Raw genomic sequence first — 23,696 nt, 5'->3', positions numbered from 1 at the left:
TGGTGTGAGGCCACTTCTGCATGAATCTCTTAAAAGCACGCAGAGCATTAAAGAATGTGGATGAAAGCTGGGTCACAGTCCACTCTGAAAGGTTTGTCACCCTTTTCCAGACAAGCATCTCTGTCTTTTTTAACATACACATCACCGGCAGAACTTCAACAATAGTTCAGCTTGACAGAGAAATGTGGATGTTTGCTTTTAATTTCTGTTTCTTTTGCGGTTGCCAAAAAGCCACAGAGCCATTGGTCAGAGAAAAATGTAGCTATGGCTGGGAAGCCTTGCCTGCTAAAGCAGCTTGACGCTTGATGTAATTCATTGCATTGTGTGTGTGTGTGTGTGTGTGTGTGTGTATATATATATATATATGCTTTCGTAGATTTTCACGGGTACAGGAATGCAGGTTTTGGTGTCCTCGGGTGTCTTCCCGTGTAAAAGAACTGACACCAGATCCAGAGGCACACAGAACGCCATCACCAATCAACCACACCAGACCCAAACCCAGACCCTCTCCACAGATAAATTACAGACACCATCCAGTAGCCAAACCATGGTGGCACCTCCGGATGCTGCACCCCCCTGCAATCCCTACACAGATCTGGCTGACACAGGCCACAAAACCACAGCTCGCCCCTATACACGAAGCCAAGCCAGAGCACAACTAAGTGCAGTACAGCCATCTTCTCAGAAAAACTCTTCACAAAGTTCAAGAGGTCAAGACACAAAGACTTTAGCAACTAATCCACACCTAATGACCCACCTAAGTGGTACTCAGGATATCACTCAAGAAATCACTCAAGATATCCCTCAAGTAATTAAGGAACAAAAGAAGAAAAGGCACACTAGCCTGGGAACTTCCTCTCTGCCCAGAACATTGGAGGCTATACACCACACCCCCTCAACAGTATTTATAGGAACTCAAACACTGAGATCCTGCTCTGTTCCAGTAACAAGAAGCCGAAAGCACCAGCCTGAAGATGACGAGTGAGACCTCGTCGAAACGTCGCCTAGACACCCCAACTTTTACACGGGAAGACACCCGAGGACACCAAAACCTGCATATATATATATATATATATATATCCATAAAAGCTACTACTTCTCAGAAAGTTGTGCTCCCTATACTTCATCTGGTTGGCCGTTTTGTGGCCTCAAAGGGCGAAAAAAGGGGGGCGTTTTCTGCTAATCCTCTGGGAGACCACACAAAGAAGCAATTCCTTCTTGACTACAAGAGCGGCCATTTATGAGTCTTCTGTAAACATGTCCTGAAATCGCTTTGCAAGCTGGTTATTTTGTGTGTGCGTGTTTGTGTGTGATTCTGCTGATGGTCCATAGATGGGGGCATAGAACCATAGCATTGCAAATTTGGAAAGGGACCACGAGGATCATCTATCTCAGGCTTCCTCAAACTCGGCCCGCCAGATGTTTTTGGCCTACATCTCCCATGATCCCTAGCTAGCAGGACCAGTGGTCAGGGATGATGGGAATTGTAGCCTCAAACCATCTGAAGGGCTGAGTTTGAGGAAGCCTGATCTATCTAGCCCAGGGTTTCCCAAACTTAGGCCGCCAGCTATTGTTGGACTACAACTCCCATCATCCCTAGCTAGCAGGACCCAGTGGTCAGGGATGATGGGAACTATAGTCTGAAAAAACAGCCATAGACCCAAGTTTGGGAAACCCTGATTTAGTACACTTAGGTGCCGAAGTTGACTTCTAAATTGCAAGTTGTACTGTTCCCCATAAGGGACGTGGATGGCGCTGTGGGTTAAACCACAGAGCCTAGGGCTTGCCGATCAGAAGGTCAGTGATTCGAATCCCCGCAACGGGGTGAGCTCCTGTTACTCGGTCCCTGCTCCTGCCAACCTAGCAGTTTGAAAGCACGTCAAAGGGCAAGTAGATAAATAGGTACCACTCTGGCGGGAAGGGAAATGGTGTTTCCATGCGCTGCTCTGGTTTGCCAGAAGCGGCTTAGTCATGCTGGCCACATGACCCGGAAGATGTACGCCGGTTCCCTCGGCCAATAAAGCGAGATGAGCGCTGCAACTCCAGAGTCGGCCACGACTGGACCTAATGGTCAGGGGTTCCTTTACCTTTACCTTCCTGTTCCCCATTAGGGGAACGCCCCAGAGTGCTAACCACCCTGTGGGCAATTATTTTTATCCTTCCTTTGTTCCACCACTAGGGGACCCCAAGGTAGTCATCACTCATTAGGATTTTTTTACCTGTTCCGCAAAATGAGACAAATAATGCCTGTGGGAAAATAGATAGGCAATGCGCTAGAGATGGGTATCTGGGGATAAGCCTCAATAATCAGGCTGGGAAACTTCAATAATCAGGTTATTCTGTCCCCCCACCCTGGGACAGTGTGTGAAGGCAATCCAAGCCCAGCACTCTTCAGAGTTTTGCAATGTGCTGTTTTGTTTCTGACCCATATTTTTCCCCAAACCGAGCTCCTCCCTGGCCACTACTGCCAGCCGTTTGGAAAGGTGCCCTTTATGAGTCAGGCTGTCTGTGGGGTGTGGAGTTTTCCTCCTGCTTGACTCTCTTTCTCTGAGGCCTCTTTGTAGGTGACAGAGGCAGTATTCATGCAGCATTCACCTCCACCTAGTGCAGGAATTTCTGAGTAATGGGGGGGGGGAGAGAAAGAGAGGTGGGGTGGCCTTGGTAGCTTGAATACCTCTCTGTGTATGAAGCCCTCCCCCCTGCTCCAACTTGCTTTCCATTTCATCTCTTCTCCTCCCCCCCCCCCGCATCTCCCATATTCTTCCTGAGGACGGGTGTGTATTTTTCCTGAAAAACCGAATCCTTGCAAAGTTGGGTTTTATTTAAAGAGAGCAATCATTTAGGGGAAATCCATGCCATGGTTTTTCTAAGCTCATTCAGTGCACGTGATTTCCCACCAAAGAATCCTTCAAACTGTAGTTTGACCCCTCTGAGCTACGATTCCCCAACACCCTTAACAAACTACAGTTCCCATGGTTGTCGTGCGGTTTGAAAGCGCGTTGGATGTGGGTCTTAGAGCAGGGATGGGGAATGTGTTATAAACCGAACTCCCAAATCTATGTGCTTCTCCTCCATTGTCCAGTTTGTGATTTTTTCATTTTTCTGTGCCCCCCCTAAAGGTAGATGCTGACCCTGAACACTTGGACCCCTTGACTCAGCTGTTGGGGACCTTATCCCCACCTGCCCCACAGGGGCAGAATGGAGTTGGAGGAAGGATACAATGGGGTGAGTGATTGGCATGGGGAAGGGAGGGGAAGGAGATGGGCTTCTGTACAGTGAGGGGTAGGACAGACAAAGTTCTAACCTGCCCACCCCCCAGAAAAACAGTGTTTCCCAAATTTAGGTCTGCAGTTGTTGGACTACAACTCCCATCATCCCTAGCTAGCAGAACTAGTGGTCAGGGATGATGGGAGTTGTAGTCCAAAAACTGCTGGAAACCCAAGTTTGGGGAACCCCACCACAGAGCAAAGATAGGAGCATGTGGCGCTCCAGACATTGTTGGGACACAGGTGGCGCTGTGGGTTAAACCACAGAGCCTAGGACTTGCCGATCAGAAGGTCAGTGGTTCGAATCCCCGCCACGGGGTTAGCTCCTGTTGCTCGGTCCCTGCTCCTGCCAACCTAGCAGTTTGAAAGCATGCCAAGTGCAAGTAGATAAATAGGTACTGCTCTGGCGGGAAGGTAAACGGCGTTTCCATGCACTGCTCTGGTTCGCCAGAAGCGGCTTAGTCATGCTGGCCACATGACCTGGAAGCTGTACGCCAGCTCCCTCAGCCAATAAAGCGAGATGAGCACCGCAACCCCAGAGTAGGCCATGACTGGACCTAATGGTCAGGAGTCCCTTTACCACAGAGCAAAGATAGGGAACCTGTGGCACTCCAGACATTGTTGGACTCCAACTCCCATCATCCCCTGCCAGCAGATCCAATTGCCAGGGCTGATGGGGGTTGGAGTTGGAGACTGGCAACCTCTGGAGGGCTCCCTTCTCCATTTTAGAAAGGGCAGTGCTTTTTTATAAATCAGATTCACTGATTGGCAGCTGGCGTTGGTGGTTTCTACGCAAAACGCTCTTGTTATATGAGGGGTTTTGTGGGTCGAGAGAAAGGTCTGTTTTGAGAGTGCGGGGAGTTTCCAGGGTGCCCGGCTGGGACCTCAAGCACGGTAAGGCTTCTCGATGCTGCTACTGAGAAGGTCTTGCTTCTTCCTTACCAGAACCCGGCACTGGGTGCCCGCAGTGGGTCGGCCATGGCGATCATCGGAGCGGAAGACGAGGACTTCGAAAACGACATCGAGCCAGTAAGTGGGAGGTTCGAGAGAGGCCAGGGTTCTAACAGCAGGAGGAAGGGCACGACAGCACCATAGCTCAGTGGCAGAACATTTGCCTGGCATGCAGAAGTTTGAATCATGGGCATCTCCAGGTGGGGCTGGGAGAGCCCCTTCCCTGAGTCCCTGCTGCCGGTCTGTGTTGATCAGACGAACCTTTGGCCTCTAAAAGTTGCTGAACTACTGTCCCCATCCTCCCTGCCAATTGGCCACGCTTGCTGGAGCTGACGGGAGGTCATACTTCAGCAAGAACAGGAGGGCCGGAGGTTCTCCACACATGACAGTGCTGAGCTGGGGGGGCTTGTTAGAAGGAAACTTGTTGTGAACAAACACCGAGTGTGAGCTGGAAGGAACTGTGTTGAAAGGAGGCAGTGAGGAGAGGGTGGGGTGGAGAAGGTAGAGTGGGGGAAATCCTGATTTAACAACACACTCACACACACACAAAAAACACTCTTTCGTTCCTCCTCTCAGTTCCAGAACCCGGATGCTCAAAGCAGCATGTTCCAGAGCCTGGACCTCTTAACACGGCATCCCGCCTACTTGATGGTTTTTCTGCAGCATGTGGTACTGCAGTTCGACTCCAGCCCTGTGGTAAGCCTTGCATTATTATTTTTTTGTCGTTGTTGATTTATTAATCACCTTCTAAACCACCCTCTCGAGACGATTTAGGCCATGGGTAGGCAAACTAAGGCCTGGGGGTCGAATCCAGCCCAATCACCTTCTAAATCCAGCCCACGGATGGTCCGGGAATCAGCGTGTTTCTACGTGAATAGAATGTGTGCTGTGCTTTATTTAAAATGCATCTCTGGGTTATTTGTGGGGCATAGGAATTCGTTCATCCCCCCCCCAAAAAAAATATAGTCCAACCCCTCACAAGGTCTGCTGAAAAAGTTTGCTGACCCCTGATTTAGACATAATTTGCACCAATTATCAGCTTCAATAGTGAACTTCCCACGTAACAAGGCTTTTGACATGCTTTAATTCTTTGCACTGGTCTGTCCAGTGCACGGTCAGCTGGAATGGCAAGATTGACAAATGGAATAAGAGATCAAGATGAATTTTTTTTTTAAAAGAAGACTGGAAATGTTTTGTGGATTATTTGGAAAATTACTGCAAGCCTATTAAAAAGTTAACAGTAACAGAGCAAATTCTGCAGTAACAATTGCTGAGATATAAAAATGAGAAAATGAAAAGAGAGGGGTTAATTAGAATATGTAGTGGAAAAGAAAATGATGAAGCGAACCATGGAAAGGGCAGGGGGAAGTCTAAACGAAATGTGTATTTGGATTCTTATTTATTGTTTTAATTGCAAAATGAAAATGATAAATACATTATTATTATTTTTAAATGGAATCGCATTGTACAGGTTTTTCTGGGCTGCACCAGTTTCGCCGACAGATGATGGAATTGCATGTTAAATGCAGCCTAAAATATACATATACAAACATATACAAAACTAGCCTGCTGGGGAGAAAAGGCTCTATCCCAGTTTTCAGTGTTGCTAAAACACCCTCCTATCTATGGGCTTATACCTGTTGTGTGGCATAGTTCTCAGTATGTGAAGGTTCCTGGCAGAAGCTCAGGACCCTGTAGCTATTCTTGATTTCGTCCTTGTATTGTCAGCTGTTGTTTCCACCCAGCAAGTTTCTAGTCCCTTTTATTAAGTGAAATTTAAGGAAAAACCTGGGGGCAGGTAGGCATTCTTAGCTCATTGCTCAGTAAGAAGCAAACCTTCGCCAGTCACCCATTGCTCCGGGCCCTGCAGGCAAGGGCACTGAGATTATTTACGAAGCACTCAAGAATATTTTTTTTAAGTGCTGTACAAACAGTAGGATAGACCTGCGCCCAGTGGCTTGCAGTCTTATAGGCACAATAGCAAAAGGAGGAGGTGTGGGTAGGGAAGGGAAGGGAAAAGCCCATTCGAATACCAACCGTGTTTTCATTTAGCGTTGGGCTGGATAAAGATCAGTAAACAAGACAGTCTCTACTGCAGGCCTGCAGTCTGATAGACACGACACAAAAGGAAAGTGGAATGAGGAGGGCATGGGAAAATAAGCAAATTAAGGCTCCAAGTCATAGAATCATAGAGTTGGAAGAGACCACAAGGGCCATCGAGTCCAACCCCCTGCCGAGCAGGAAACACCATCAGAGCACTCCTGACATATGGTTGTCAAGCCTCTGCTTAAAGACCTCCAAAGAAGGAGACTCCACCACACTCCTTGGCAGCAAATTCCACTGTCGAACAGCTCTTACTGTCAGGAAGTTCTTCCTAATGTTTAGGTGGAATCTTCTTTCTTGTAGTTTGGATCCATTGCTCCGTGTCCGCTTCTCTGGAGCAGCAGAAAACAACCTTTCTCCCTCCTCTATGTGACATCCTTTTATATATTTGAACATGGCTATCATATCACCCCTTAACCTCCTCTTCTCCAGGCTAAACATGCCCAGCTCCCTTAGCCATTCCTCATAAGGCATCGTTTCCAGGCCTTTGGCCATTTTGGTTGCCCTCCTCTGGACACGTTCCAGTTTGTCAGTGTCCTTCTTGAACTGTGGTGCCCAGAACTGGACACAGTACTCCAGGTGAGGTCTGACCAGAGCAGAATACAGTGGCACTATTACTTCCCTTGATCTAGATGCTATACTCCTATTGATGCAGCCCAGAATTGCATTGGCTTTTTTAGCAGCCGCATCACACTGTTGGCTCATGTCAAGTTTGTGGTCAACCAAGACTCCTAGATCCTTCTCACATGTACTGCTCTCAAGCCAGGTGCCACCCATCTTGTATTTGTGCCTCTCATTTTTTTTTTTACCCAAGTGCAATACTTTACATTTCTCCCTGTTAAAATTCATCTTGTTTGTTTTGGCCCAGTTCTCTAATCTGTCAAGGTCGTTTTGAAGTGTGATCCTGTCCTCTGGGGTGTTAGCCACCCCTCCCAGTTTGGTGTCATCTGCAAATTTGATCAGGAGTCTTAAAAGTTAATGTAATATATCAACACTGATAAATTCTGACATCATGACCATGAGGTCAGTGCAGGAAGCAGTTATGGATGGTGTAGACCCAAATGGTGGTTGGTCCCAGCCAAGCCAATGGAGGGCGTTCCATGGTGTAACCTTGCCCTCTCATGCGGGCAGGCAGGATGATTGACAGTTAGTGGAAGCAATGATAACCTGGCTTCATTTCCCTGTTTTACATGTATGGACCAATGCAGAGGGGAGCATTGAAGGGCCTTTCTGAACTTCCCTTCTCTCATTTAACGTTGCATTGATTAGGCCTGGAGAGTTGTTTTGGTTGTTGATTTTATTTTGCATTTCTGTGCCACTTTCCTTTCGAATGAACCCCAAAGTGACTTATAAACCATAAATAGCAATGGCATAATAAGAGCATCACAAGCACAGCGTAGATCACATAATTAACAAATCATCAGCAAAACAATAGCAGTCTCTAAAACCCTCTTAACAAACCAGCAACTAAGAAATAAGCTAACGCTCGCAATTACGGCGTCAGTCATATTATACGATTACCAAATCAATGGGGCATTTATAATCTGTAGAACGATATTAAACAAGACAGCAACTAAAAATAAGCTATTAAGTTCTCTCTCACACACGCGCACACACCTTCTCTCAATGACTCATAATCTTTCGCTCTGCTCAGTTCATTAAAACACACATACCCATCCATCATCTGGGAGTTTTGGGGAGTCGCCATCTTGAATTGGCACAGGAGGGCCAGGTGAGAAGGAATCCGGCCCCGCCTTTCAGCTGCTTCTTTCCTAACTGCCTCCCTTTCTTTCAGCTCTGTTACCTTCACGTGGACCTCATACTGAACCACCTCGGGGCCAAGGAGGCGAAGAAGCAGTTTGTGGAATTCTGTCATACGTTCCTAGACAAAGCCGGGGTAAGCCGACTCTGCGGGAGAGCGCTTCACGGTGACGATGGTGATCTTTAGGAATCTATACCCTACGGGTGGTGTTCTGATAATTGTACTCAGAGTAGACCTGTGGAAATTACTGGACCTCACTTTGCTCCATTTATTTATTTCAAAGGGTCTCCTCTGAGTAAAACATATAGGCCGCATTCACACCATAGGTTTAAAGAGCTGTGATAAAAATCAGAAAGTTGTGGCTTGCCTCCCCCCAAAGGATCCTGGGAGTTGTAGTCTGTTATGGGTGCCGAGAGTTGTCAGGTGACACCTCCCCCCCCTTTTTTATCCCCCTCAACAGAGCTACAGTTCCCAAAGTGGTTTAACAGTCAATGCTTCTTCAGCAGCTCCAGGAATTGTAGTGCTGTGAGGGGAAATATGGGGCCTCCTGGCACCTTTTTTAAAAAAACTGCAGCTCCCAAGGTCATTTGGGGGGGAGAGCCGTGTTTGAAGTGGTGTCATAGCGCTTTAAATGTATGTTGACTTACCACCCTCTCTGTCCACAAAAGTACATGAGGCAGCATACAAAAGATGGACACCATACGGAGGTACATTGCAGTGACAAACATCAGTTGAAAACAAACTAGCAGCAGTTTTAAAAGCAGAAAATGTGATAGAAAATGGAGAGCCTTGAGACACTCCCTTCCTCTCCTCCAGCACCACTTTCTCCAGCTGGCTTTAACCAGCGTTCTCTCATAACCAAGATTCGAAAGCTCCTGCAATTATTCCACTCCTTCTACAACTCGAGTGGTTTAGTAGCTGTTGGGCGATTCCCTCACAGGCCCATTCAAGGGTTATGGGAATCTCACATGCTGCCTCAATGATGTCGGGGATCCACTTTTTCCACAATTCAGGTTCAGCCTGGTCCACCACACGTGGCAGAATGAGGGGGTGCTAGTTCTAATCATTATCCCTTATCTTTTCGGCAGCTACTGAGGGTCCCTGTTCCATCCTCCGTCCAGTTTGAGCTGGGTAAGACCCAAAGCGAATGATGTTCTTGTTGTGCGTGAGTATGCAGTAGGGAAACAGAGCTTTCATCTCTTTTGCACTGAGGAAATTTGCAGAAATAATGCGTTTTATGCAAAGTCAACCCTCTGGCGGTATTATTATTATTTGCAAATTATTATTTTTTTGCATAGTAATTTACATGCATTCAGAAACGCCATAGATCCTTTTACGAAAGTCCTGGCAGACTGTGGCGAGCAAAGCAAATACAGTTATGGGTCTTGTGCAGTTCTACGTAATTGCAGGAGAGCCATGGAATTTTGCTGCTGGTAGCAAAGTCCAGCATCCTGAAAAACACTGGCATTTTTTTGTTCTGCCGGCTAAAAGTCAAGTTAGTAGTCCTTATGGATGTGCAAAGTGTGTGGGCATTGCCTGATGGCAGCTCTGGAGCAATAGGGGAAGCCAGGTGTGTGTGGGGCGGGTTTTTTTTACCATGACTTACCAGAATTTTCATTGGACAGGCATACCAGAAGGTGGGTGTCGGTGCTGTCAATGGCTGAGGACTCTGCTCTCTGGCTGGCAAGGGCAGGAATAAAATTAAGCAAGGTTGCTTCGTTTATGCGGGATTCAGTTTTTGTTTGTATGCAAAGCATTTTCATATGAAGTGCAAAGTTTGTGGAAGAGCTGCAGGACCAGGTAATTGGAGCCAGAGGGGAAGTTGCACAGAAGGCAGAAAGTTTTGCAAATTGGTTGGAGGCACGGCAAGTGAATTTCATCAGCTGCCTTGGGCAAGGATGGCCCCTCCCGGTCCAAAACTGAAGAGGCTTTTATGGCACAGTAACTCCTAAGGCCTATGAGCTGTTCCACACCCCACCCTCCGCTCCTTGCAGTTGGTGGTCTAATGGTTAGAGTGTTGAACTGCGAGACCACGGTTCGAATCCCCCTACCCAGCCATGAAGCTCACTAGATGACCTTGGGCCAGTCACTTGCTATTCAGCCTGGCCTCCCTTGCAGGGGTGTTGAGAAGATAAAAAGCAAGGTGGGGAGAACCACACCCCCTGCTTTGAGCTCCTTGGACCGAAAGGCAGTACAGTGGTACCTCTGGATACGAACGGGATCTGTTCCGGAGCTCCGTTCGCATCCAGAAGCGAATGCAACCCGTTTCTGCGTGTCGTGATTTTCCGCTTCTGCGCATGCGTGTGACATCATTTTGAGCATCTGCGCATGCGCGAGTGACGAAACCCGGAAGTAATGCCTTCAGTTACTTCCGGGCCGCCACGGAACACAACCCGAAACCGCTTAACCTGAAGCAACTTCAACCCGAGGTATGACTGTACAGTGGTACCTCGGGTTAAGTACTTAATTCATTCCGGAGGTCCGTACTTAACCTGAATCTGTTCTTAACCTGAAGCACCACTTTAGCTAATGGGGAGTCCTGCTGCCTCCGTTCCGCCGGAGCACGACTTCTGTTCTTATCCTGAAGCACTATTTCTGGCTTAGTGGAGTGTGTAACCTGCAGCGTATGTAACCTGAAGCGTATGTAACCCGAGGTACCACTGTATATAAACATAACAAACGCAGGAAATACTTAGGGAAAAGAGCTGCGGGGCTGAATTTAAATCCCTCTGCCCACTCTGGAGATGGCGATACTGGTTGCCACACAGCAGACGTGTTGCAAAATCACGTTTTAAGCTCACGGCAAAGAGGAGCCGGGAGTTGACTTAACACTTGTTGTTGTGTTGCACGAAAACTTGTGACATAATGTTTAACCGCGTTGGGTCTCCGGTGGTGCAGCAAGATCGCTTGCCTGGTTCCTGGTCCCGCTCTGCTCCCTTTCCAGATATTGTCGCCTCCGCCTCTCCCTCTGAGCTGCAGCCCCTAAACTGTTCTCTCTCCTCCCTGCCTCCCCCCCCCAACAGTCTCTGCGGCTTGCTCCCCCTCCTGGCTTTGTAGCTCGCAGCTGTCGGGGAGCCCCACCCAGCTGGTGAAACTCTGTGAAACTCTGTGAAAGGCAGGAAGTTGGGGGGCTGGGAAGAGAGGCAGGGAAGGCTACTGCTCTCCCCCGCTGCCCCGGCCAATTGATGAGCTCATCTGGAGCCACGGACTGGCCCTGCCCATTCCTCCTGCCACGCTGGGGGTTGGGGGGGTTAGAAATCTGAGTGCAGCCAGGCAACGGGTCTTGCGGCTTCATGGCACCATCTAGTGGGCTTGCCTGCCAATTGCAGCTGTCTGCCACACACTCGGTAGAGCACCCAGCCTCAGAAAGGAATTTGTGATATGAAAAATGTGCTGCGGTGCCACACGACTGTGGTGCCACATGGTGGTTAAGCATTTGGGAAGATCTCTACAGGCAGAGTGTGTGTAAGTGTAAGGGGGAGGAGCTTGTAGGAGACAAGACTTTTGCACTGGGGGTGTATGCAAGAGGAGTGAAGAGATAGGGGGAGAAGCACCATTCACTACCCCCTAGAATACTGAAAGGGGGTCAGGGGGAGCGCAGGGCCACCCCCTGTCTCTGCTTCCTGTGAATGAGTGAGCAAATGTGTTTTTATATACAGTGGTACCTCAGGTTAAGTACTTAATTCGTTCTGGAGGTCCGTTCTTAACCTGAAACTGTTCTTAACCTGAAGCACCACTTTAACTAATGGGGCCTCATGCTGCTGCCTTGCCGCCAGAGCACAATTTATATTCTCATCCTGAAGCAAAGTTCTTAACCTGAGGTAATATTTCTGGATTAGCGCGTCTGTAACCTGAAGCGTATGTAACCCGAGGTACCACTGTATATTGCACAGAGAGAAGGCAGGGGTGGAAACGCAGGCGAACCTTTCGATTTGGACCACATTCGTGCCATTCATTTGAAGCAGATATTGCAAAACTACCATTCTCAGAGTTCCTTGTGATGAGGGATTGGTTTTTTATCCCTTCTGGAAACTGTAGCTTTGAGAAGGGGATAGTGGGAGGGTGTTTCCTCTCAGCGCCCTTAACAAACTACAGCTCCCAGGATTCTTGGGGGGGGGGAGGAGCCATGACTGTTTAAAGCAGGCGTAGGCAAACTCGGCCCTCCAGATGTTTTGGGACTACAACTCCCATCATCCCTAGCCAGCAGGACCAGTGGTCAGGGATGATGGGAATTGTGGTCTCAAAACATTTGGAGGGCCGAGTTTGCCTATGCCTGGTTTAAAAAGGGAAGTTGTGGCTCTTTAAATGTGCTGCGTGAATGTGGCCTTAGAAATGGCTGGGGGAAAAGGAATCATCATCATAACCAGAGATACTGTCTTTTTATAGATAGATAGATAGATAGATGATAGATAGATAGATAGATAGATAGATAGATAGATAGATAGATGATAGATAGATAGATAGATAGATAGATAGATAGATGATAGATAGATAGATAGATAGATAGATAGATAGATAGATATGAGAGAATTATTTCTGAACCACCCCCTCATCGAAAAAGTCTAGGCTGGCTTGCTAAAGTGCGAACGAAACCAAGCAACAGTAAAAAAAATATAACTTGAAGCCAGGAAATAAATGTGACATAATGCAACAAGGCAAGAGGAAATAAAGAGGGTTGTTTTGTTTGTTTGTTTGTTTGTTTTTTTAAAAAAGACTTAATAAGATGACTTTAAAAAAAATATTTTAAATACCTGGGAGAGATCTCTATACTTTGTTCTTAAAACAGAAGAATACATTATTTCTTGCATAACCCAGGTTCCAAGATCAGTGGCTCCCTTTGTGATGTCTGAGAATCCAATTCAGCCACCCAGTTCCCCCATATTTCTGAGATTTCACCCAACAGTGCTCACAGATACCAATATTTATCTCCACAGTCGAAAGGACTAGAAACCCTTTTTTATATATAAAGTAGAGGGAAGGGAAAGTGATAGTAATTGTGTGCAATCATAGATGTGCTAGGTACATGAAGCCCTACCAGGACCACTGAGCCTCTTGGGCTTGCCAATCGGAAGGTTGGTGTTTGAATCCCCGTGATGGAGTGAGCTCCCGTTGTTTGGTCCCAGCTCCTGCCAACCTAGCAATTCGAAAGCACGCCAGTGCAAGTAGATAAATAGGTACCGCTGCTGGAAGGTAAACAGGATTTCCGTGCACTCAAGTTTCCGTGCGCTCACGGTGTTCTGTTGCGCCAGAAGCAGTTTAGTCATGCTGGCCACATGACCTGGAAAGCTGTTTGTGGACAAACACCAGCTCCCTCGGCCTGAAAGTGAGATGAGCGCCGCAAGCCCATAGTTGCCTTTAAATGGACTTAACCGTCCAGGGGTCCTTTACCTTTACATGAAGCCCACATGCTGCCAGAGGGGCTAGCCCCTTCCATGATCCCCAACTTAATGATTTTCGGGGGATTATGAGTGTTCATGCTGCTGGCAGCCCCATTCCCCCTGCTGCCACTTAATCAGCCTCACGTTTTTGCAGATGGTTAATTCACCTCTCCTTGTATAAAGGTAAAGGGACCCCTGACCATTGGGTCCAGTCGTAGCCGACTCTGGGGTTGTGGCGCTCATCTCACTTTATTGGCCGAGGGAGCCGGCGTACAGCTTCCGGGTCATGTGGCCAGCATGACTAAGCCGCTTCTGGCGAACCAGAGTAGCACACGGAAATGCCGTTTACCTTCCTGCCAGAGCGGTACCTATTCCTCTACTTGCACTTTGATGTGCTTTTCAACTGCTAGGTTGGCTGAGCAATGGGAGCTCACGCCATTGCGGGGATTCGAACCGTCGACCTTCTGATTGGCAAGTCCTAGGCTCTGTGCTTTAACCCACAGCGCCACCTGCGTCCCTTATATAGACGCCTCCAATTGTCATTGTAGGTCTCCAAATCTCAGGCTCTGAATCCTCTTTCCCCCCAGCCTTTCTAATCCCACAGCATTTTTATTAGATATACTCGGGGAATCCTGAAAGCAAATACGCCCTTGCGTCATGAGAGCACAGCTGCACAGAAGCAGAGGTGACTCTCTTCTCCTCCCCTCATTGAAAGGGGGCCACAAATAAACAAACAGCTGCTCCACCCCAGAGATGACTGCATTACCGTCCTAGGACAGCTTGCTCTGCTCCAGAGGCAGCTTCCATGTTGGCGGCACGCCAGAGACAGTGGCATCCAAACAGCTGCAAGCGATTTGCCTTGACGATGCTATGTTTGCACAAAATCACAGAGGAGATGCCTCCCCTCGGAGCGATCTCCGAATCCCAGGGCAGTTCTCCAGTCAGTCCTGCAGGCTGATCACTTTTTGTTTATTCCGCAGGCCGGCTGCCAGGACAGCTGGGAGAGCTTTGAAGGGCTTATTTTCTGAGTCTCTGCGGTTGTTTCTAGTTCGGTTTGAGGAGTTTGTTTATTTTTTATTTATTTTTAATTGCTCTTGTACAAATATAGCAGCAAGAATACCCCTCTGGACTTTAAGGATACGGACCGTGAAAGGAAGCGACGTGGACTTGGGAAAGTTTCTAGGACACCCTTGTAGCAGGAACAAATATGGCATTGATGTTGCCAGCAGCAGCCATAGATCTTCGTCATGGGGCTGTCAAGGGGAAGTGGGGGGTGGAATGCTTAAAGTTTGCAGAGTTGCAGCCTTGCCGTATGTCGAGGGCTGGAGATCTGTGTGTTGAACCTGCCAGAATTCTCAGGATTCCAGTTCTCATGACCTCTTACAGCAAGCACACTCCTAGGCCGTCCATTCGGAGGAGTCCATCCCCTTCCACCTCTGTCATGTTTCTGAAAAGCAACAAAAACATCCGCATTCTTTTGAGTTCGTACTAATACATGCATTGCGCTCTGAATGTGGCATGAAGATTCAGTCGGCCCGATGAGCTGAAGTCGTGCAATGGCTGTGTGCCGTGAGTCAGGAGGCTCCAGATCTCAATCCTATCTCTGCTGCACACTCATTTAGGCAACATCAAATTGTAGCGCACCCCAGATCTGCAAGCTGGGAGCAGAAATACCGATGTACCTTATGGGATTTTTGCTAGGGTGACTGAGATAATGTATGTGAAGCATGCTGCAGCACTGGACTCCAAGAAGTGCTGAATTATTACTGAATGATAACAAAGAAGGCAAACTTCTTCCTCCTCAGATTCTCTTCTTGCCCAGCAGCTTCTTTCCAATTAGTAAAAAACCAACCTCCAAATTACTTTTTTAAAACTTTGCACAGAACTATGCAGATTGCAATATGCAAATTCAGTTGTCCATCTTACTGCAGAAGTTCTGCAGTGCAAGGGATCTTTCAGTTACTGTTTCCCTGTAGGAGGGAAACTTGAATGCTTCTGAGCATTTGCTGGCGAGAAGGTATTTTGGAGCGGTACAAAACTGTCTTGAGGTTTGGGGAGAATTCCCCTGCCTTAAAAATGATACCTTGGCAATGGGCCTCCAGACTTGTTGTTTGAGCCTCTCAGTACCCCCTGCAACCAGTTTTGCAGCATGCCTAAAATTTTGGGACCCTCCTCTCTCCTTCCCACAGATCGTAACCGACCTGAGCTTCTGCCCGATGACCAGCAGCGAAAACACTTGCAGGACATCCAGGCTTTCCAAGAACCGGAGATTGCTCGGCAGCTGGAGGACTTCAGGTACAGACCCTACAGCCGTCGGGCACGGAGGTTGTGGCAGAGAGGATCGCGGAGGGCTGGGCATCCTCTGATGGTGGTGAAACTAACCAGAGTGCCGCCCTCTAGCAATCCAGACCCCTGAGAGGGTCTGTAGGGCCCATTGGCCCACCCAGTATCGCCTACACTGATTGGCAGCAGCAGCAGCTGTTCAAAGTTTCCAACGGGTTTAGTCCCAGCCTACCTGAAGATACAGAGGTTTGATCCAAGGATATTCTGTGTGCAGAACAGATGCCCTTTTGCTCAGCTGCAGCCCTTCCCCAGCACATTGCATTGTGCTGATTCAGACGATTGGTGCATCTAGTTCAGTATTGTCGACACTGTCTGGCAGCAGCTCTCCAGGGTGTTGGGCAAAGGGCCTTTCCAGTCCTGTTTGGGGGTGCTGGAAATCGAACCTCCATGCAATGCACATGCTCTACCGGTGAGCTACAGCTCTTTACCTTCCAATAGAATCATCCAACCCCCTTCAGTGCAAGAATCCTTTGCCCCAACATGGGACTCAAACCCACAACCTTGAGATTAAGAGTCTCAAGACCTACTGACTGAGCTATCCTAGTTCACTGGGGTTGGGGAGCAGAGGCACCTTTCTTCCTGAGCTGTTTTGGCTCAGGGCATGGATTTGCAGCACAAAAGAGCCCTCATTCTTTTGTTTCCGGCAGGGAAAAGAGGAAGATGGGGATGACCCCAGGGGAGTCCGAGCTCTTTGAGTTGGAAGGCTATCGGACGAAGGACAAAGGCATCCGCGAGGCCAAGGAGAAGCAGCTGGCCGAGTTGCTGATGGTGAAGCTGGAGGAGATGCAGTGAGTGAATGTCTCTCTGTTCACCCAGTGCCTCATCAGTGAGCCTTCCCTGACAATAGAATTGCAGGGGAACCCCAAGGGTCATCTAGTCCAACCCCCTGCAACGCCAGGGGTCTTTCGCCCAACATGGGGCTCAAAGCCATGACCCTGAGATTAAGAGTCTCAAGCTCTACAATCTTTATTTTATTTTGTTATTAAATCTTTATTGGTTTAAAATACAAAGATACAAACATACAACGAAGGTAAGTATTTCAGATTTAAATACAAAAAAAGGAAAAAAAGAAATTTTTTAAAACAAAGACAAAAAATGATAAAAAGAAGTGAAAAAAATCTTTTTTTTTTAAAGGCCAGGGAATATATTGGTAGGGGGAAAGTATAAAATGGTAAAGGGACCCCTGACCATTAGGTCCAGTTGTGGCTGACTCTGGGGTTGCGGCGCTCATCTCGCTTTACTGGCCGGGTCATGTGGCCAGCATGACTAAGCCACTTCTGGTAATATATTTCCTTTTTCCATACCAATATCTTCCCTGCCCCCCCCCCCTTTTTAAATGCCTGGTCGGCAAAACAAAATGGTCTCTGCAGCTTCTTAAAACCTCCTACTTCTTATTGAGGCTTAGTGGACCTACTCAGGTTGTTATTAATTTTAAGCAACCCCTCTACCCCTCCACCCGAGGCTGTGCTGGTCCCATCCACACTTCCCACTTCTCCCAGGGAAAATGGATTCACCCAGACTGGCGCCTCTCTCGTGCAGACCTTGCCTCTTTTCCCCAGGAACCGAGCTTCTGGTCCTTGGCACCCGTCCCGTTCGCACTGGGCGCAGCGCCAGGAACTGGCCTCTGATGTCTCATCCCTGAGGATGTGGCCAAGGCATGCTGATTACGGCCTCCTTCGGCCGCCACCCCTTCGCTGCCAAGTTCCTTCCAGATAATAGAAACCATCTGTCAAGCAGGGGAAGAAAGAGAGAGGGAGACATCCCCCGCCCAGGCCGGGATATTGCCTCCTGTTGCATCATCCAAGGCAGGGGGTATAAACTCCCCTCGCAGCCCCCCTGTCCCCATCTCAGTCCTTGCACCCAACTCGACCCAGCAGCTCCGTTTCAGCTGTGAGCGCCTCTCGAGAGCACCCCCGCATCTCAGAACATGCGTATATGCCTTTCAACTTTTATTCTCTTACCGCGCAAATATGGGGCTGTTGTACGGGTGAGTTTAAACTTGCAAGGAGCCGGGGGGAGAAGATGGGGAGTTTGCTCCTGAGTTGCAGCTGCCTCTGGGGTTGGTGCTGTGAGTCTGGGGGTACAGCCCCTGCTTTAGGGATTTGGCACAGACATAGAATCATAAGGGTTGGAAAGGGACCCTGAGAATCATCTGGTTCAACCCCCTGCAATGCAGGGAAATGCAGCTGTCGCGGATCGAACCTGCAACCTTGATGTTATCAGCACCATGCTGCAACCAACTGAGACGTCCAAGCTATCTGTCTGTGCTTGCGTCTTCCCTTCAGTTATTGAGAGTCAAAGCTGCCAACATGTTGGACCGGGATCAGGGAGACCTGCGTTCAAATCCTTACGAGGCTAGGGAGCCTGCCTCTTCTTAAACTTTGGCCAGACCTTGCTACCATTCAGGGTCCCTCGGGGTTGCTTTGGATGAGGGTAAACTGGGAGAGTGCCCACCCTGAGCTTCTTGGCAGAAACAAAGGGGGCACAGATTGAGTAGGTGAACAAATGTGGATTTCACAAACCAATCCCTGCCATACTTACAATAATATTTTATTTTATGCTCTTGTTAGTTATGCTCTTTTAAATGTGCATTTTATATTTGGCTTCACTTAGCAGTGGCTTGTTTGTTTTTTACAATGTTTAAGGGTGTTAACTTTGTGTTAAATATGTATTCTGTAGTTGACCTGCTTTGTAATGTTTTATTTTGAATATTTTAGTTTCCTGTTAATTACAGCTTTGGCTGTATACTCTATATTTGAGTTCCTTCAGAAATGTTGAGTTCTGGATTGTTTTATCGATGTTTCAATATGCTGTAAACCGCTTTGAGATTTTTCTTAAAAATATAAAGCAGTATAGAAATGAAGTTAATAATAATAATAATTTCTCTTTCTCCTCCTTTCTCATTGTCGATTCCAGCCCCACCATTTCTGTCGACGAGGAGAAAAGGTACATAACAGCCAGGGCTGTGGAGACCATTGTTTTGGCTGTGTGTAGGGGGTGGGGGTTCAATGGTTTTATTTCCACAGTGCAGCCCCCGCAGAGTTCTATGACACACGTACTACCGGATGCGACCTGCAGCAAATTTAGCTCCGCCGCTGCTCAGGAAGTTGTGTGTGGTTGTGTGTGTGTGTGTGTAGGGGTGGGGTGGGGAGGTAGGCCATCCTTTAAACCTTTGAGCTTTTGACAGTGACGAAAGGCAGCAGCCTGCAGAAGGCAGAAGAAGCTGACTTATCCCAGAGTCAGGCCACTTGCCCACCAAAACCAGCACTGTCTGCAAAAAAATGGTAGCCAGTCTCCAAGCTCTGGAGCAAAAGGTCCTTTTCAGCCCTGCTTGCTTGTTACCTGGGAGCACCCGAGATCTTTTCACCTGAGGTCTTTTCTCAGGCAAGAGTTTATGCATTTCCATTGGGTCTAAGGGCCCCTTGCCGTCCCTTCTGGTGTCTGCCTGTATCTTGGACCAGATCCGTGCCATACATTTAAATCGCAGGGCTTTCCCCCTAGAATCTTGGGAACGGTCTTTCGCTAAGGGTGCTGGGAATCATTAGCTCTGTGTAAACTACAGTTCCCAGGATTCTTTGCTGGAGGGGCGGGGCAGAGCCATGAGCTGTAAACATGCTTTAATGTACAGTGTGGGCAAGTGTCTTTTATGAAGGGCCATTGTAGCTGCTTAGTGACCTCTGCCCCCCGCCCCCGGCACAGGCAATTTTGGAGCTGTACCAATGAATCATACCCTGTGTGCATGTGTGTGTAAGTAAGCACTTTGTAGAGAATTTGGAATACTGCTTCAGGAGCGGGCATATATGGGAATGTTGCACCAAAATAGGCTTTCCTCCTATATACACATACCATAACAACATGAGAAGAGCATGGCACAGAAGTGAATGGCAATTCAGTTGCTGGTGACCTTGACTTGTGCCATCAGGGGGCATTATATAAATGTTCTGGTTGATGTTGCCAGAGAATCGACTAGAAAATACCAAAATTGAAAGCAGACCAGTCGGCTCAGTTCTGCCTTCCCCAAGTTGTATGTCTTCTCTGCTGTCTGCAACCACTCAACAACTTCTCTCCCTTCCGGTCCCTTAGTTCTGCCATTTTTGCTGCCGTTGTGACATACATGAAGTCCCTGGGGGTTAAGACGAAAGCTGCCGATAACAAGAAGTCGAAAGCCAACTTCTTCCGCAAGAAGGTATGGAGAAGCCTGAAACCCAGAATGGTGCCATTTCCCCCCTGTGTATTTGCTTCAAATTGATTACCAAGGTTGTTTTGCATTTTGTGGATTTGCAAGCGACCTCTTTTCGTGGAAAACAATGAATAAATGTAATAAAGAATAATAATCTGGGACCTGGGTGCCTGTCCCTTACCCTGCCACCCCCAAATGATGAGAACTTGAACTGGTTTACTAAAGTCCTAGCTCTTGCCTTTCAACAAAAGAGCTTCACCTTTGTGAGAATTTGATAAATCTAGAACACATCCCAGAGAGTCCATATTTGGGCAGAGTTGGGATTAGGAAGCTACTTCATCCCTACCTTTGAAAGTGACCCGGAAACTACAATTAATCCAAAATGTGGTAGCTAGACTGGTGACTGGGAGTGGCTGCTGAGACCATATAACACCGGTCTTGAAATACCTGCACTGGCTCCCAGTACGTTTCTGAGCACAATTCAAAGTGTTGGTGCTGACCTTAAAAGCCCTAAACAGCCTCAGTTCTGTATACCTGAAGGAGTGTCTCCACCCCCATCGTTCAACCCAGACACTGAGGTCTGGCGCCAAGGGCCTTCTGGCAGTTCCCTCCCTGCAAGAAGTGAGGTTACAGGGAACCAGGCAGAGGGCCTTCTCAGTAGTGACACTCGCGCTGTGGAACGCCCTCCCATCAGATGTCAAGAAAATAAACAACTACAGTGGCACCTAGGGTTAAGAACTTAATTTGTTCTGTAGGTCCGTTCTTAACCTGAAACTGTTCTTAACCTGAGGTATCACTTTAGCTAATGGGGCCTCTCGCTGCCACTGCACAATTTCTGTTCTCATCCTGAAGCAAAGTGCCTAACCCGAGGTACTATTTCTGGGTTAGTGAAGTCTGTAACCTGAAGGGTCTGTAACCCGAGGTACCACTGTAACTGACTTTTAGAAGACATCTGAAGGCAGCCCGGTTTAGGGAAGTTTTTAATGTTTGATGTTTTATCGTATTTTAATATTTTGTTGGGAGCCGCCCAGAGTGGCTGGGGAAACCCAGACAGATGGGTGGGGTATTAATAATAATAATAATAATAATAATAATAATAATAATTAGTGAGACCATTGGGACCATCTAGCTCCAAATTGCTTACACTGACTGGCAGCATTTAAGACATGGGAAGCTCCCAGCCCTACTTGGAGATGCAAAACAGATGATTTTCCATTGAGCCACAGCTCTTACTCATTCTTCCTCTCTCCTCCTCCTTATTTCCTGCTCACCCAGATTTCAGGGACCAAGAAGCCCGAGGAAGCTCCCAGATCAAAGAAGACCTTCAGCATTTTGGACCCAGCCCGCTGGAACCGGGGTGACTCCCACTGTAAGTATGCATTTGTGGGCAGGAGCAGAGCCCTGGTTCAGGAGGCTGCTCTCCCCGTACTCAGCTCAGTAGTCCACAACCTCCCTGGTCATTAAAAAAACAAACCCTTAAGCGAAGGGAAAAGAGCCAAGGGTCTTCCCGGAAGTGGGTGTGTCCACTCTTGCCCCCATCCTGGAAACAACAGGACATAACAGGGACAAGGGAGGGTTGGTTCTGCATAGAAAAGCTGCCCTCTTCTGAGTTAGGTCAGTATAGCCTGCACCAACTGGCAGGTTTCTTGCACGCAGGGCAGATGGTTTTCCGCTGAGCAACATCCCTTCTCTGGAAATGCCTAGGACTGACCTTTCTGGAGCACGTTCTCCTCTAGCTAGTAATTGTATCTTAGAATCTGAAGATCGGGGGTTGACCTTTTACAGATTAGTTTATAGTGGGGGTTTTCCCTCCCACTGTCCAGTTTGCATGCGCCAGGCCAGCTTGAGTGGTGAGTCTGGCATGCTCTTTGCCCATACATATTTTTAAATAATAATAATAATGGAGGATTATTATTATTATTTAACGCAGGTAGGCGCTGTTGTCCCTGGGTGGGGTTTGGTTTTATACCTTTCTCTTCCCCTGGCCCGTTTTGCCTTCCCTCCTCCATTTCTCCTCCTCTTCTTTTTCCTGCATTTTTTTGTAGATTCTGATTACAGACAACCCAAACCAGAGGGTGAAGGTACCAGCGCCCCTCCTCCTCCTCCTCCTCTTCTTCTCCCCCATCCCAATAACGCATGACGCCCCATGTGTCACCTTGTCCCTCTCTTTGCGGAGGGGTCCGCATTCAACTAATGCACTCCCTCGTAACCTCAGGCACTAACTTTTTGTATTCATGGTTTCACATAACAACGTCCCCTTTCACATAACGACGTTCCCCCTCCCCGCTGCCCCACCCTCCTGATCATACTATATTACTAACATATCACACACGTTCCTGTACAAGCCCATCATACTCGTCAACGTTATCGGACAACTTCCTTTGGCATGCTGTGGCTGCTCGCTATGTCTCCACCCGTGTGTCTGTCTGTGGGAACCGTGTCTGTATTGGCTTAAAATTGGGCAAGTTAAGTGGGAGAGGAATATTGGGCTCCTCCCTCTTCTCTGAAGGCTTATGCACTTACAAAATAGTGCCCCCCCCAAAAAAAATCAATTAGCTTTTCTAGAGAGCCAGTGTGGTGTAGTGGTTAAGAGCGGTAGTCTCGTAATCTGGTGAACCGGGTTCGCTTCCCTGCTCCTCCACTTGCAGCTGCGGGGTGACCTTGGGCCAGTCACACTTCTCTGAAGTCTCTCAGCCCCACTCACCTCACAGAGTGTTTGTTGTGGGGGAGGAAGGGAAAGGAGAATGTTAGCTGCTTTGAGACTCCTTCGGGCAGTGATAAAGCGGGATTTCAAATCCAAACTCTTCTTCTTCCTTGTCACGGACACTTAAATTATTGGGGAAGGAGGAGTGGCTGGATTCCAACCCCCACCAGCCCAAGCCATCATGATACAGCGGTACCTCGGGTTACAGACGCTTCAGGTTACAGACTCCGCTAACCCAGAAATACAGTGGTACCTCTGGTTAAGTACTTAATTCGTTCCAGAGGTCCGTTCTTAACCTGAAACTGTTCTTAACCTGAAGCACCACTTTAGCTAATGGGGCCTGCCACTGCGCTGCCGGAGCACGATTTCTGTTCTCATCCTGAAGCAAAGTTCTTAACCCGAGGTACTATTTCTGGGTTAGCGGTGTCTGTAACCTGAAGCGTATGTAACCTGAAGCGTATGTAACCCGAGGTACCACTGTAGTACCTCAGGTTAAGAACTTTGCTTCAGCATGAGAACAGAAATTGCGTGGCAGCAGCAGGAGGTCCCATTAGTTAAAGTGGTACCTCAGGTTAAGAGCAGTTTCAGGTTAAGAACGGGCCTCCGGAACGAATTAAGTTCTTAACCCGAGGTACCACTGTACTAAGTCCATGATACCCTATTCTGTCATTCAGATGATACAGGCTCAATAATGCTCAGTCTTCACGCTCATGTTTTGTTTGGTAATTACTGTTCAGTGGTAGTACCTTGGTTCTTAAAATTAATCCATTCCGGAAGTCCGTTTCAAAACCAAAGCGTTCCAAAACCAAGGTGCGCTTTCCCATAGAAAGTAATGCGAAACGGATTAATCCATTCCAGACTTTAAAAAAAATATCCCTAAAACAGTAATTTAACATGAATTTTATTATCTAATGAGACCATTGCTCTGTAAAATGGAAGTAATAATCAGTGTACTGTACTATATAATAAAACAGTATTGCAGGTGATAAAAATTAAAATTATTTTTTCC

General features: G+C 47.8%; 1 protein-coding gene across 11 annotated transcripts in view; it reads left to right on the top strand.

Annotated features, from left to right (window-relative positions):
- ARHGEF1 (Rho guanine nucleotide exchange factor 1) overlaps nt 1-23,696 on the top strand; it is a 68,215-nt gene that overhangs the window by 14,607 nt on the left and 29,912 nt on the right. For 8 of the 11 annotated variants that reach the window (XM_081921934.1, XM_081921933.1, XM_081921927.1 and 5 more), the window contains exons 2-12: nt 3,120-3,225; nt 4,212-4,295; nt 4,794-4,913; nt 8,116-8,217; nt 9,171-9,213; nt 15,650-15,755; nt 16,451-16,591; nt 18,720-18,749; nt 19,887-19,989; nt 21,259-21,352; nt 22,029-22,064. In XM_081921934.1, coding sequence (XP_081778060.1) covers nt 3,199-3,225; nt 4,212-4,295; nt 4,794-4,913; nt 8,116-8,217; nt 9,171-9,213; nt 15,650-15,755; nt 16,451-16,591; nt 18,720-18,749; nt 19,887-19,989; nt 21,259-21,352; nt 22,029-22,064 — 886 coding nt within the window. In that variant the 5' untranslated portion in view covers nt 3,120-3,198. Of the gene's footprint in view, nt 1-3,119; nt 3,226-4,211; nt 4,296-4,793; nt 4,914-8,115; nt 8,218-9,170; nt 9,214-15,649; nt 15,756-16,450; nt 16,592-17,552; nt 17,791-18,719; nt 18,750-19,886; nt 19,990-21,258; nt 21,353-22,028; nt 22,065-23,696 lie in introns of those variants that run through there. The other 3 variants (XM_081921930.1, XM_081921936.1, XM_081921929.1) reach the window with 3 other exon arrangements.

The sequence above is a fragment of the Podarcis melisellensis genome (assembly GCF_964234715.1).
Source record: "Podarcis melisellensis genome assembly, chromosome: 8".
Taxonomy (NCBI): Eukaryota; Metazoa; Chordata; class Lepidosauria; order Squamata; family Lacertidae; genus Podarcis; species Podarcis melisellensis.
The sequence above is the reverse complement of the archived record's forward strand: the minus strand, read 5'-3'. Positions and strand labels throughout refer to the sequence as shown.